This window comes from Nyctereutes procyonoides, unplaced genomic scaffold (assembly GCF_905146905.1).
Source record: "Nyctereutes procyonoides isolate TBG_1078 unplaced genomic scaffold, NYPRO_anot_genome, whole genome shotgun sequence".
NCBI lineage: Eukaryota > Metazoa > Chordata > Mammalia > Carnivora > Canidae > Nyctereutes > Nyctereutes procyonoides.
Genome location: NW_026575133.1, coordinates 9,207,154 through 9,220,666, shown reverse-complemented (window position 1 = coordinate 9,220,666; position 13,513 = coordinate 9,207,154). Strand labels below are relative to the sequence as shown.

The following is a 13,513-nucleotide window of genomic DNA, read 5'->3' as shown; positions in this document are numbered from 1 at the left end:
CTAAGCATCTGCCTTCAGCTCGGGTCATGATCTTGGAGTCCTGGAATTGAGCCCCATATCACATTCTCTGCTCAGCAAGGGAGTCTGCTTCTCTCTCTCCCTCTGTCACTCCCCCTGCTTGTGCCCATGCTCTCTCTCTCTCTCTCTCTCAAATAAATAAATAATTTTTTAAAAAAGAAAAAGTTGAAATCTTACACCATCTAATTTTAAGAGTTACCATAAAGCTATTGTTATCAAGAGACATAGGTATATGGGACTACAGAACAGAACAGAGAGTTCATAAACAGAACTAGTCAAATAGTCAACTGATTTTCTACAAGTGTGTCAAGGCAATTCAATGAGAAAATGACAGTCTTTTCAGCAAATAGTGGTGAACAACTAGATATCTATATGGAACAAAAATGAACCTCTACTCTAACTTCATACCATACATAAAATTAACTAAATGGATCATAAATTAAAACATAAAAGCTAAAACTTCTAGAGAAAAACATAGATTAAAAAATCATTGCTGTCTTGGAATAGGCACAAATTACTCAGGACAAGAAAAGTGTAAACCACATTAAAAAAAAAAAAACAAATTGGACCTTCTTAAATTTTTAAATCTCTGCTCTTCAAAATACACTGGTAAGAAAATGGAAAAGTAATCCACAAGCTGAGTGAAAAATATTTGCAATCCATCTGTCTGACAAAGGCTTTGTATCCAGAGTATACAAAAAACTTCTACAAACTAATATAAAAAAATAGGCAAAAGATCTGAAGACACTTCACATGCAAACGACCAAAAGCACATGAAAAAGTGCTTGATATTATCAGGAAACACAAATTTAAATATCAGATACCACTATGTATCTAAAAGAATGGCTTAAAAATACTGACAATACTGAATATTCACAAGGACTGGAGTAGTCACAGTTGACACACATTGTTGGTAAGAAGGTAAAATCGTCCAATCAGTTAAGAAAATAGTCCAGCAGTTTCTTACCATGATAAATGTCCACTTACCTTTTGATCCAGCCATTTCATTCCTCAGCATTCACCCAAGAGAAATGATAATATTTGCTCACATAAAGACTGGTACATATATGTTCAGAGCAACTTGATTCATGATAACTAAACACTAGAAATCATCTGAATTCCCATCAACAGGTAAATCCATAGACAAATTGTATTATGTCAATGTAATGGGATATTACTCAACAATAAAAATGAGTAAATCCCTGATACACATAACAACATAGGTGAATCTTAAAAGCACACTACATGAAAAAAAAAACAGGCACAGAGTAAATGCTGTATGATTCCACTTACATGAAATTCTAAGAAAGATATAGCTAATATATAATGATGAAAAACTGATCCATTGTTGCTTAGTTTGGATGGGGACTGTGAATATTAATGCCAAAGGACATAAGGACACTCCTGGAAGGTGGTGATTGTGGCAGTAATTATTGGGTATATGCATTTGGCAAAACCTACTAACCTTTATACTTAAAATATGTGCTTTTGTTATACGTAAATTATATCTCAATTATATCTTTGATTTAAAAAAAAAACAAAATATATTTACATATGCTTATTTTAAAAGTCCAGAAATATATACTCGAGATTATGAAACTGTAGAATTTCAAATGCAGCATTCAAAACATTTAACAGTTGGGAATTTTAACCATCAATCAGTCAGAACAAATGATGGGCATGAACAATTGGAACTGCCAACCCATATGAATGAGAGGAGCATTGGCCCCAGAAAACACCAGTTATCAATAGATGGTGAAATTGATGATGCCCTTTTCTTCTTTTTGCTCATTTGTATCTTCTAACTTTCTACCCATATTTTCAATCAGGCACTTTAAAATAAAAGGGGAAAAATCTTTAATTATAAAAAAGAAAAATGGTACCCTGTTGATACCACATTTCATACTGTTATAAAATTCTAACGGGTTTCAAAATCTTAATGGAACTTTTAAATAATAGATATGAGAAATGGTGTACTAAAACAGCATTGAATTAGGAGTTAAAAATGGATAATGCCATAAAAATATTTCCCATCCACTACAAAGAAAATAGTGAGATATATTTTTAAACTATTTTACCATTTTAATATTTTAAAATGCCCTCCCTTTGATCCCTGGGTGGCGCAGCGGTTTGGCGCCTGCCTTTGGCCCAGGGCATGATCCTGGAGACCCAGGATCGAATCCCACGTCGGGCTCCCGGTGCATGGAGCCTGCTTCTCCCTCTGCCTACGTCTCTGCCTCTCTCTCTCTCTCTCTCTCTCTCTCTCTGTAACTATCATAAATAAATTTTAAAAATGCCCTCCCTTTGCTCCTATTCCAACTAGATCTCCATATAATTGATTATGTTTACTAAGAGACCTAGTATCTTTCCTCCAGTAGTCCAGGCCCTGAATGCCACATTGCTCAAAATTCATTATACAGTATTTCCTGATGGGTATCTTGGCCTAAGTCAAACTTCAGAATCTGACTGAGCAAGCCAGGAGATCAAATGATAATTATCAACCCCGGATAAGTTTTTATAGCAGAATTACAGCCCATGACCAGAGATTTGCTACTGCCTCCTCTTAGTATAACCACCTCCGTCTCTATGGCTTATCACAGCAACAAACCTTTGCTCTAGGCAATTTCTTTAGAGGTAAGCATGATAAAAACCTGTCTATAAGAGCAGTTGCTGAGAAGCTATGATCAGCAAATAATGACCAGCGAGTTCCCTTTATCATGTCTCTCTCCATCCACAGAGAAACCCTACCAGCTTCCCCATCAGCCCAGTGGAGAGTCAATGGCTAGTTTAGCAACATGACTTCTCTCTGAAACTCTGAAAATCCCAGGGTAAAATGATGCTACTATACGATCTCCTAATGTTGCTTTAGAATGCAGTTCAAATTTGTGATTTTAAAAGCACCTCAGCGCAATGTGAGTTCACAGTTATCTTTAATGATTTGCAAATCTCAGTGTTTTTAACAACTCATTTTTGTACGGTGGCTATGGTGGTAACACCTACACCTAAATAGTTATTGCTTATAATACCCTTGGCTATCAGGGTGTGCAGTAAATGAGAAGCAGTGGCATTACCTTCTACCTTTTCAAGCCTTAACTTACTCCTTCTGCATGAACATAAGCAGACTGAGCCATATTGAGCTGCCCTGTCATCTCCTGGGGACTGTGCCATCTTGGCTCATGGGACCTCTGTCATCCACAGAAGCTGACCACCCTTCTCTATCCCATGGAGAAAAACAAAGAGATGGCAGCTAGAGACCACCAGCTCTTTCCCTCTGGCTGGAAGCTCTGATTTCTGAAGTGAAGAGTCTGTCCCCAGATCACAGTTACAAAAAATATATACAGAATTTTTCATGAGGTACCCAATGTGGCATTTCTGCAAGATATTCAACTATAAATCACACTACCAGATCCAACTTCATCCCCACATTATATTGTCACAAACATTGTTCTCTAATTTCAAAACATAAGTTATCTCTATGTAATAGCAATAATAATGGCAGATATTCATTGAAGTTACTATGTGCCTGATATTGTTCTAATCCTACCTCTGCATTTATTCATTTAATCCTCAAAACAACTCATTGTTATGATATGCCAGAACTCAAACCCAGCATCTGCCTCCAAAGTTTTCACCATGCTAGGATAGATCAAGAATCATAGAGCCCTTTTCCGTAAAGAAGTGAACTTCTTATAAAGCCACCCAAGGACTCAGAAGGAAGTTGGCTATAGATACACTGAAAAATGTCTTTGAATGGACTGGAAAACATCCAGTGGTGTACATGTGTATTAACTACCTTGCTTTACCTTACCTGCAAGTCTTTTGTCTAAACGAAAGATGGCCCTGTTGTAAGATATCACCAGTGATTTTCAAAACTGGAAATGGTCCCACTGTGATTCTTAGGTTTAAGCTTCCCTTGGCAAATTCTCCAGGGTCCATACCTGTCCTCCACACTCCTATATGACACACAGAAAGTTGATGACCACACCTCACCACAGGGTCATAAGCTACAGTGGAGGGTGATTCCCATCTGTCCTTCTTCTCCCAGAACCATGCAGGAAAAGCAACAGAGCTTGGCACTGCCTAACCCCCTTCCCCCAGCCCTTAGCATTTTCACTGCTGACAGTAACACCATTTCTGTCTCACGCCCGCCCCCAGGCAGCCAGACCCTGCTTCGCCTGCAGACAGAAGGACTCCTTCAGAGCAGTCCTTGACCAATGATTGCCAGCATGGCATGGAGGTTATAAATATCCCAGCTGCCTTATAACTTTCTTCCCCCACAGGGACAACTCTGAGCTGAGATTCCATTGTCTCCAGAGCCCCCTTGCGAAATGTAGCTGAAGTCTTCCACCATGGAACTTGACTTGAGATTGCACCCTAGATGATTTCTTTCCCTTCTCTGATCTATTCCTCCACTGTTAGTCATGAGATCACTTCATAATAAATGACCTCACAGCCATCACTACCTCGGATCTGTTTCTGGGGGTGAACTGAGAAAGACGGCAAAATATGCAGATGATCCCTCTAAAATCTCACCTCTCTATAATCTGAACAACCATTCTGGGGTCATTAAGTCTCCTGCTCCTTGCAGTGGGAAATTTGGTCCCATAGCAAAATGGAATGATCCACTTATATTGTCCTTATCTCTGAGCTGCTTACTCCTCTATAATTTAAAAATTGCAGAGGTCAAGTTCTTGTGAGAGAGATGACCAGATTTTCCTCCCATAATATTCCTGAATGGACCCTCTTAATGAGGGAACTTTGAACTGAGGTCCACATAATTGTGGCTTCAACAGAAAGACAATACAATGGATTCAATGACTCTAATGTTGGCCTGAAGCCTGAAAGCCAAACAGATCCTTGTCCTACATAACTCCGTTCTCCAAGTGGGAGGTCTTAGAAACACCAGGCCTTCAGAGGATGCCAGCCCAAGCCCCTCATTTTAAAGTCTTGGTTCCACGGAATCAGATCTTTATGTTAAACATTTCTCAAAGTAGTTTTAAACTTTAATTACATACTCTACCAAAGCAAAGATCAAAATCTCTACAAAGGTTCTTTTTTATTTTTTATGATGAAGTATTTATTAGTATGTCTCTTTGGAAAAGATTTTCATACCCCAGGCCTGAAAAGAAATTCCACATAGAAATCATTCTCAAAATACTTCGTAAATACTTGAGAGTTTGTCTTTTTTTCCCTTACCTCATGCAATGACTTGTTAATGAGGAATAATTAAAATAGATTCTTATTAATAAGAACGCACTGCATTTCAAAAATATTTTTAAAATGTAAAACCTACACACCAATGTTTATAATAGAGAAATCCAGATCCAAAATTTCATCTATAACAGAGTATCTAGATATGTGGTGCATTTCAAATCAATCAATGTGGTAGTAACAAAAGATTTGCTTTATGCAATGCATTAGCCTAATTGAATGATATAATTACAGTCTGTTAATATCCATGAGGACTGAGTAGAATGTCATCACTCTTAAATGTACATGATGATGATAGTTTTGCATTTCTTTTCATCCTGGAATTTGAACACTGATTTCTCTAAATATTTGGGATCCAAGGGATTTGAAAGAGATTCCTCCAAAATGTTTCGAAGCGAATTTCATGAGCTGTTCCAATGCACCAAGCCAGGAGCTTCATCAGGTTAGGACTTCACTTTGGATGGCTTGCTGAGGGGAAATCCACCCCCAGTAAAACGAGGGCCAGTTGGCTTGGCCATTGAGAAGGTGTTATCCATGGATATTCTGTCCTTATTTCTGAAAGACAGGAGGGGAAAGTTAACTTCCTTAACATCCTTTTCCACTTATAAGTTTGGTGTTCTCTAAATTCCTAGGGTGAGATAGCCACTAAAAACTGCTTTGATTAAAGCTTCCAGTTTTAGACAAGGTGGTTGTTTAAACCTAATTAGGTGTTCATTGATAACACATAGAATTAGGGAAAGACACAATTAAATGTGCCCTCCTAATGTTGATCTAAATGTGGACATAAGACCTCATTATAACTCAATCACTATGGACTTGAGACTTCTGACTTGTAATCATCTTCCTGTTTTATAAAATATTTGTTTAGTTCCAAAGATCAGTCAGAAGAATCTTTCTCTTGGCTCAGTTATAATGACTAATTCATCATTTACCAACTTTTATACTCCAAAGTTTCAGTGGAAACTTATAAATATTTACCACACACACACAAGATATCTTCATCAAACTTGGATATTCATAAAATACAAATTTTCCTGTAACTTTAGACAAGCAGCAGTTATTATTAGATATAGTTTAAGTTACAAGAAGGACAAATAAGGTAGTACATTTGGCAATAGATAAAGGAAGTTCTATCCTAAAATCTACAATGTATCTCCTACATAGATCTCTTTTAAATACACACACATATACACAGGCATTCACACGTACATATACACACATTCACATACTCACACGTTCAGGTCTCCTGCAGAGGTAGCTTAAATTTACACAAATTCCCTATTGTGTATTTAGGGGTCTTATGGAAAACATCTCTGGGCTCTCTTTAAAAATAAAAATTAAGCTAATGACTAAGACCAAAACCAATTAGACTTGACAACTAGAAATGATTTACCTTAGGAGAGAGAATTCCACCTTTGGGGAAAGAATCTGTCTAGTTCTGCAAACTCTAGACCAGCCTGGGCAAAGGGAACCAGAGGCAGGTGGGTGAGGGTGCAGGTCAGGATAGAAACATGATGAAAGGGTGTTTGAGAAAAATGAAAGAAGGCTTAAAGGTAAAAATGGCATGAGTTACTCTTTTATAAAGAGCAAGTGTAGGGAGAACATCCACAGAGTTTATTCTAAATTATTCCATTTGGAAAGAACCTGTAGAGGATTAGTTAATCAATCCAGTAGTCTCTTAGCAGGATTGATTTCATTATTATAAAAAAAAAATCATCCTCCATAAGTAGGACAAAAGCTTTAGCCTTAAGTGGATCCAGTAAAGAGGATTCTTTCAAGTACTTGGCAACTTGCATCCCTGATGGCTGGAGGATGCAGGCAGCCCCCTTGTCTGGCCCTCTCTTGCCTTCAATACAGTAATTTTCCCTCTCTGAAGGAACTTCTGCTAACCGCTGCTGGCTTGCTCTAAGTTAACTGATGGGATGATGCCCACTGCCTTTGTAATGTATCTGTAGACCATCACACTGGCCCCCTTCAGCCTCCTGCCTTCCAGTCCACACCCTCTGGGCACCCCTGTTCTTGCCTCAGCATACTTTCCTTCAGCCCCTGAATCCTTTTGCCCTTCTCCTGTGAACTCCTCTCTCTGTCTACCTCCAGTATATGGATCCCCACCAAAATGGAACCACCAATGATGCCCTAACCGGGTCAGAATGGCTATAAGTAATGAGCATTTTTGGTAAAAGCAAGGATTCTATAACTGTGCTATCCAATAGAACTTTCTGTAATGATGGCAAAGCTCTCTATCTAGAGCCCAATGCTGCATCCACTACCTCCATGTGACTATTAAGTAGTTGAAATGTGACTAGTGCACCTCAAGCACTGAATTTTTTATTTGATTTAACCGTAATTCATTTTAATTTAAATATCCAGAAGTGGCCTAGGCCAGGTGGCATTGCAGTTCTAGTGTATGCATCACTGGGAGGGACTAAACCAACAGAAGGGCATTTCTGTTGGCTCAACAGTGTTTCTGTGTCCAGAAAACTGTGTGGAGAGTGTATAGGAGGAGTCAGTACAGTCAACAGACCAAACTCCAGGGCCAAGGTGGGGAAGTTAGCTCTGGAAAGATAACTACTTAGCTAAACTTACTTTTTTTTTAAGATTTTATTTATTTATTCATGAGAGACACACACAGAGAGGCAGAGATACCAGCAGAGGGAGAAGCAGGCTCCATGCAGGGAGCCTGACGCGAGACTCGATCCTGGGACTCCAGGATCACACCCTGGGCAAGGCAGATGCTAAACTGCTGAGCTACCCAGGGATCCCTTAAACTGACTTTTTATTACTATATGAACTAGATTGCTGGTCTCCAAAATGGATGCATGTACTCTAAAAGATGAGTAAGATGACCTATCAGGAAGTGCAAAGGAGATATTTAAGATTCTATTCCTATTTTGTCTTTCAAAAATTAAAAAAAATTTGTTTACTAAAAATCACTGAAAAATGGCAATAGTATTTTGCTTGCAATTTCTACAAATTATAATACATTGGAGGTATAAAACTCTCCTAAAATAAAATTTTCAATTTAAAACTGAAAACAAATATATATATTTAATGTACATGCCCATACATGGGAGACTACAAGTTCAAAAGTGTTGTACTGATAAGAGTGTATGATCAAAACTCTCAAAGACCACTGAGCTGTGCATGTGCCCTACGTAGGAACTAGCCTTCAGCATGATCCTGGTGTCCTAACAGAAACCACAGTGTCTCCACCCAACATGCACTGATTCACACCATTAATACACTAGTTCTCCAGCTGTAGCATGTGTGGGGATCACCTGAGGAGTGACTGAACTGCAAATTCATCCAGAGCCCATAGAATGCAAACATCTGGAAATGGGGCCTGGGAGCCTGAATGTGTAACAAATCCCACCAGCTATCCTGAATCAGATAGTTGCCAGACCCACACGTTAAGACAGACCCACTGAAATTAGCAGGATTTTATTCTACCAAGAAGCTGGCATCCAAATGTGGAAGAGGGGGATATTCTGATTTACAAGCAGGGCAACTTTTTCCCAGCAAATCACTTTGCATCTAGTTACTGTAAATAGTTGTTTGCCATGAACAAATCACAGGCAGAGGCACCCCTTTCACCATGTCCTCACAATATCCACATGGATGAAATACCCAACTTGACTTAAGCACACGATGTGAGCCACTACAGAATTAACTAGGTGAGTTGGGTAATGCCATACAGCAAGCCAAGGTTCAAACCCACTGATTCATTCGGGCCCACTCTCTCACCCTAGCATTAGGCAAATGATGACAACCAAATGAAGAGACATCTACCCTTCCACCTGTAGGCATCCTGAAATGCAAAATGATAACCTCAAGTCAAATTATCATCTCCTAGAAGAATCAGAGCTCACGTCATGCCTCAGCAGATACTGAAATCAGTTACTAGACAGTTCAGAGACAGATCATCTAAAACATAGGTAAAAATTATCTGTGAGCAACTCATCATTACAGTGACACAGCTGCACTGCATTCTTGGAAAGAACAGCTTTACCAAACCTATACCCCTTAGCAAAAGTACCTGTGATTTTAAACATAGATGTGCTTTCATTCATACAAGCCTGATTGGGAACCTCATTTACAAACATTGTTATGGCATGATCATCTCCAAACCATGAGAACAATGTGGGGGAAAAAATCACGCTATGTTTCTTCTGCTCCATGTGAGGTCCACTGATGAGTAGAGAATAACAGATACTGGTTAGAGTCCTAAGGAGAGGCCTTAGTATCAGATGAGACATGCATCTTGCTCTGACGCAAACCAGTGGGGACCTGTAGAATGTCATTTGTTCACCCTGTGACTTCGTTTATCCCAGCAGATTCTTTGACTCTGTGACTCTCTGCCGGTTTTTTTCTTATCTGCAGGAAATAGGCACAACTAAATTAAAAGAACATTTAGTTAATTCTTACCTCTGGATGTATTCTTTACGTTTCTGAGCTAGGTATTTCTTCTTTAAGTTCATCAGTTCATTGGTAAGCTTCTCGATCTCATATTTGTATTCTTGGTTCTGTGATTCATACATATTCAACTCTGAAGACAAAACCTAACGTGACAAAGAAAGCAGCATTAGCAGAAGATACACAGGGGCACCTGGGTGGTTCAGCTGGTTAAGCGTCTGCCTTTGGCTCAAGTCATGATCCCAGGATCCTGGGTCGAGCCCCACATCGGGCTCCCTGCTCAGCAGAGAGCCTGCTTCTCCCTCTCCCTCTGCTGCTCCCCCTGTTTGTGTGCTCTCTCTTTGTGTCAAATAAATATATAAAATCTTTAAAAAACAAAAAAAGCAGAAGATATGCAGTGAGACAAAATCCTGCTGCCATTTACCTCAGTGAAGCTAGAGATGCAAGCCCGTGCCCAAGTGTAAGAGCTAATCCATCCCCTTCTGCCAGTTGCCAGTTCCCAAGATCTGCATGGAGGTAAAAATCTGACTGAGGTCTGAAGACTCATAATCCAGTGGCAAACGTGGTCAAAAGAACTCTGCTTAAAAGAACTATTAGGGCTACATTCAACAGGCTCACACACGAATGATATAATGTGTTTCAGGTATATTGTGAGCAGAGACAGAAAAACTCCCAGGCATGCAGTATAAAATTGCTTTTAAAGCCTTTTTAGGGATCCCTGGGTGGCTCAGTTTAGCGCCTGCCTTTGGCCCAGGGCGTGATCCTGGAATCTCTGGATGGAGTCCCACTTCGGGCTCCCTGCATGGAGCCTGCTTCTCCCTCTGCCTGTGTCTCTGCCTCTCTCTCTCTCTCTCTCTCTCTCTCTCATGAATAAATAAAATCTTAAATAAATAAATAAACAAACAAACAAACAAAGCCTTTTTAAAGCATTCAGGGAAGTCCTCACCAGGGAGAGTGATTCATTTGAAGATTTTAGTAAAAATTATTCCAGAATCATCCTGCTGCCACCACCGCTAAGTAGGCATTCAGCTTACATGCTTTTCTAGGTTGCTGTTCTGCTAAATGTCTATCACCTCTTTATTGTGCTCTTTGGAACTCTTCACAGTTTCCTTCTGTCTCCCAGCATGGCAACATTCACCTCAGAGAAGCAGGGAGCTAAAGCACGTGTAATAGGAACTCTGATTTTCTGCCTCTTCCACTGTATTGTCCAATAAATGCTACTGGTCTCAGTTGAGCAAGAAGACTGGGAATTTACTCATCTGAACAGGATGTGTAAAGCATGCCCAAGCTAGGGGTGCACCCCACAGAAACCAAAGAGAAAGAAGAAAGGCTACCATTCTAAGAGGCACACAATAGACGAATTTGTTTTTCCTCTTGCTCACTATTTTAAAAATCTGCACAAAAGGGAGATCTTTGTCTTTTGAGTGTTCATCTGCTTCTGCACTCTCTCCCCTAATCGCTGTGAAAACGATTCTGACCATGCTATCATGAGCTGAAGAATAGGACTTTCATGTTGGGAGAAAACCTGCCTTGATCATTAAAAAATTAGGAACAAAGACTCTGTTTCCAAACAATGAATATAGTGTTTCCTAAAAAAGCCCAGAAAATGAGGACAAACTAGCAGACAGGCTCAGGTCCACCACCTCTGAACCTCTTCCACCAGGAGTCACATTTCATCAGAGTAAAATTCTGAATTTCCTGAGTTAAAGGGTTAAAATACCAGAAGGCTCCTGTGAGCCATATAATGCAATCTAGTGCTGAGTGTAGCTCTCTGACAGCAGTGTGAAGACAGACGTGTGCTTTTCTAATCTATACCCACTCCTGAGAAAATGAACTTTTATTTTGTTTGGAATATACAATTGTTTAAAAGGATAAAAATAATCAAAAGATTATGCCTCGTGCAAAACTCAAATTACATCTCAGGATACTCATATGCAATAAACACTGTGAGTGATAAGTTGAAAATTAATGTTCTAATTACACATTTGTTTCATCTGCCTTTTTAAAGTAGGAGGAGGTGATTTTACAATGTCCTATTTGTGAAAGGATTAGTACTATAGGGGCATCTACATTACCCCAGGCAGAAAGGCAACATTATTACCCTCCTTGCAGCAGACAAGTGCCAGAACTCAGCTGGTGTGTGCTACATTCTGTGTGTGTGTGTATGTGTGTGTGTGTGTGTGTGTGTGTGTGTGTGTATAAGACTTCCCTGACATGCCAAGAATATTTAACCACTTGCTTAGGAGGTACAGCTCCAGATATGATGGGAACAGTTTTTGAGAAAACTTTTAAAAGGCACATGTAATAATAAAACATTCCATCTCCCCAGCTGAGGTTCTGAAGTCACTTAGAAGGGAATTTATGCTAACAGAATTCTAAAATGATTTTACCTTCCTTTCATAGTGACTTACTTGAGAGATGGTCATGAAGGAAGGCCCTGGGGGCTAGGGACTAGCCTGTGCTTTCTGAACATTTATTGCAGGTGGAACGGAATAGGAAAAACCTCCTTCGGCACAGTGGTCCGCTTCAGTGGATGATGGTGTTGAAACATTTCCTCTGTTCTTTCCCACTGTCCAAGATCTCTCACTCATCTTGAGATCATCCCTACACACCCCATCTCCCAAACTTCCATTCTGTTGCCATCATCCTCTCTCCAACTTTTTCTCTATTTGCTGACTTCCCTCTTTCAGAAACAGAGAACCGTGGGGTCTATTAGTCTAGACACAGGGGGATAAGGCTGAGATGTGGTCTGCTTCTCCTGGGACTGGAATTCTTTTTAAAAAAAAATTAAAGCCAACCTCTGTGGCATGTGGTATTTGGGAGACTGGCTCCTTGAACTGAGGCAGTGGACTCATCCAGCTCCCTGGTGTGCGGCTGTCCACCTGCCAGGAAAAGGCAGAGGTTTCCACTTACTTTCAGCTGCTTGGTCTTCTCCCGCAGCGTGTGGCGATAGATCTGCAGCTGCTCTGCAGCCTCGGGACCAGGCTGCCGGGCCAGGATGTGCTTTAGTTCCACATAGAGTTTCTCCTTTTCCTGGTGAAGAGCATAACCACAAGGGAGATAAACAGCCCCATCACGACATGGAAAGTGCCTGTACCAGCATATGGTCAGGAGAACTTGGGACCATCCTAAGGTACTCTAGAGTGCCACGCTGATTACAGTCACCATAGATTCTATAAAAGTGCCTCAAAACAACTCTGGCTAAAGGCTTAGGATGTGCCTGGCATTTAAATACAAATAATAAGACAAATGAGGAAGGGAAAGTCTCTCTCTACCTCAACTTATGATCATGTGACTGAGAGACAAGGGCAGCGATGGAAGGTTTGCACAAGTGTCGTGGCCAGTAAAAGTAGGGAGTAGGGGAGTTTTCACAAAGATGTCATTTGAATTGTTGCTTGAAGAATGAGTAGGAGTTTTCCCCAAGCAGAGAGAGGAAAGAAAAACTTTTTAGGCAAAGGTTCAGAGCCAGGACAGGGGAGAAGTGAGTCTAGTCCAGCACGTGCACTGGGCTGAAGGAGGGAGCAGTAGAGAGAAGAGGTTGGGCTCCTAGATAGGTTTCAGGCTGGGGGTTTGGGAGGAAAGGATGAGGCATGCCTGGGAAATAGCTCCAGCAGTAAGGCAGACAACAGAGTAAGGGGACTGCTCAGGGCACCAGGATAAACAGAAGATGAAAACAGGTAGACTTAAGGCAACTAGGATGGAAAGGAGGTAGATATAATGACATTCCTGAGGTAGAATCAGTGGGATTTGGTGAAAGGTCAGACAAGTGAGAAAAGGAGGAGCAGAGCCAAGAAGACTCCAAGGCTTCTAATATGGACACCTTGGGGGCTGGAAGGTGGTGGTAATGGATGCAGGGATGTAGGAAAGGAGT

The 13,513-nt window shown here is 40.3% G+C and overlaps 1 protein-coding gene across 1 annotated transcript in view; it reads right to left on the bottom strand.

Annotated features, from left to right (window-relative positions):
• Positions 1–5,672: 5,672 nt before the first annotated feature.
• The window catches only part of CFAP58 (cilia and flagella associated protein 58), a 97,664-nt gene continuing 89,823 nt past the window's right edge, over positions 5,673–13,513 (bottom strand). Inside the window, exons 16-18 of the mRNA XM_055299868.1 lie at positions 12,556–12,675; positions 9,655–9,788; positions 5,673–5,784 (exon numbers count right to left, since the gene is read on the bottom strand). Of these exons, the coding sequence (XP_055155843.1) occupies positions 5,673–5,784; positions 9,655–9,788; positions 12,556–12,675 (366 nt within the window). The remainder of the gene's footprint in view (positions 5,785–9,654; positions 9,789–12,555; positions 12,676–13,513) is intronic.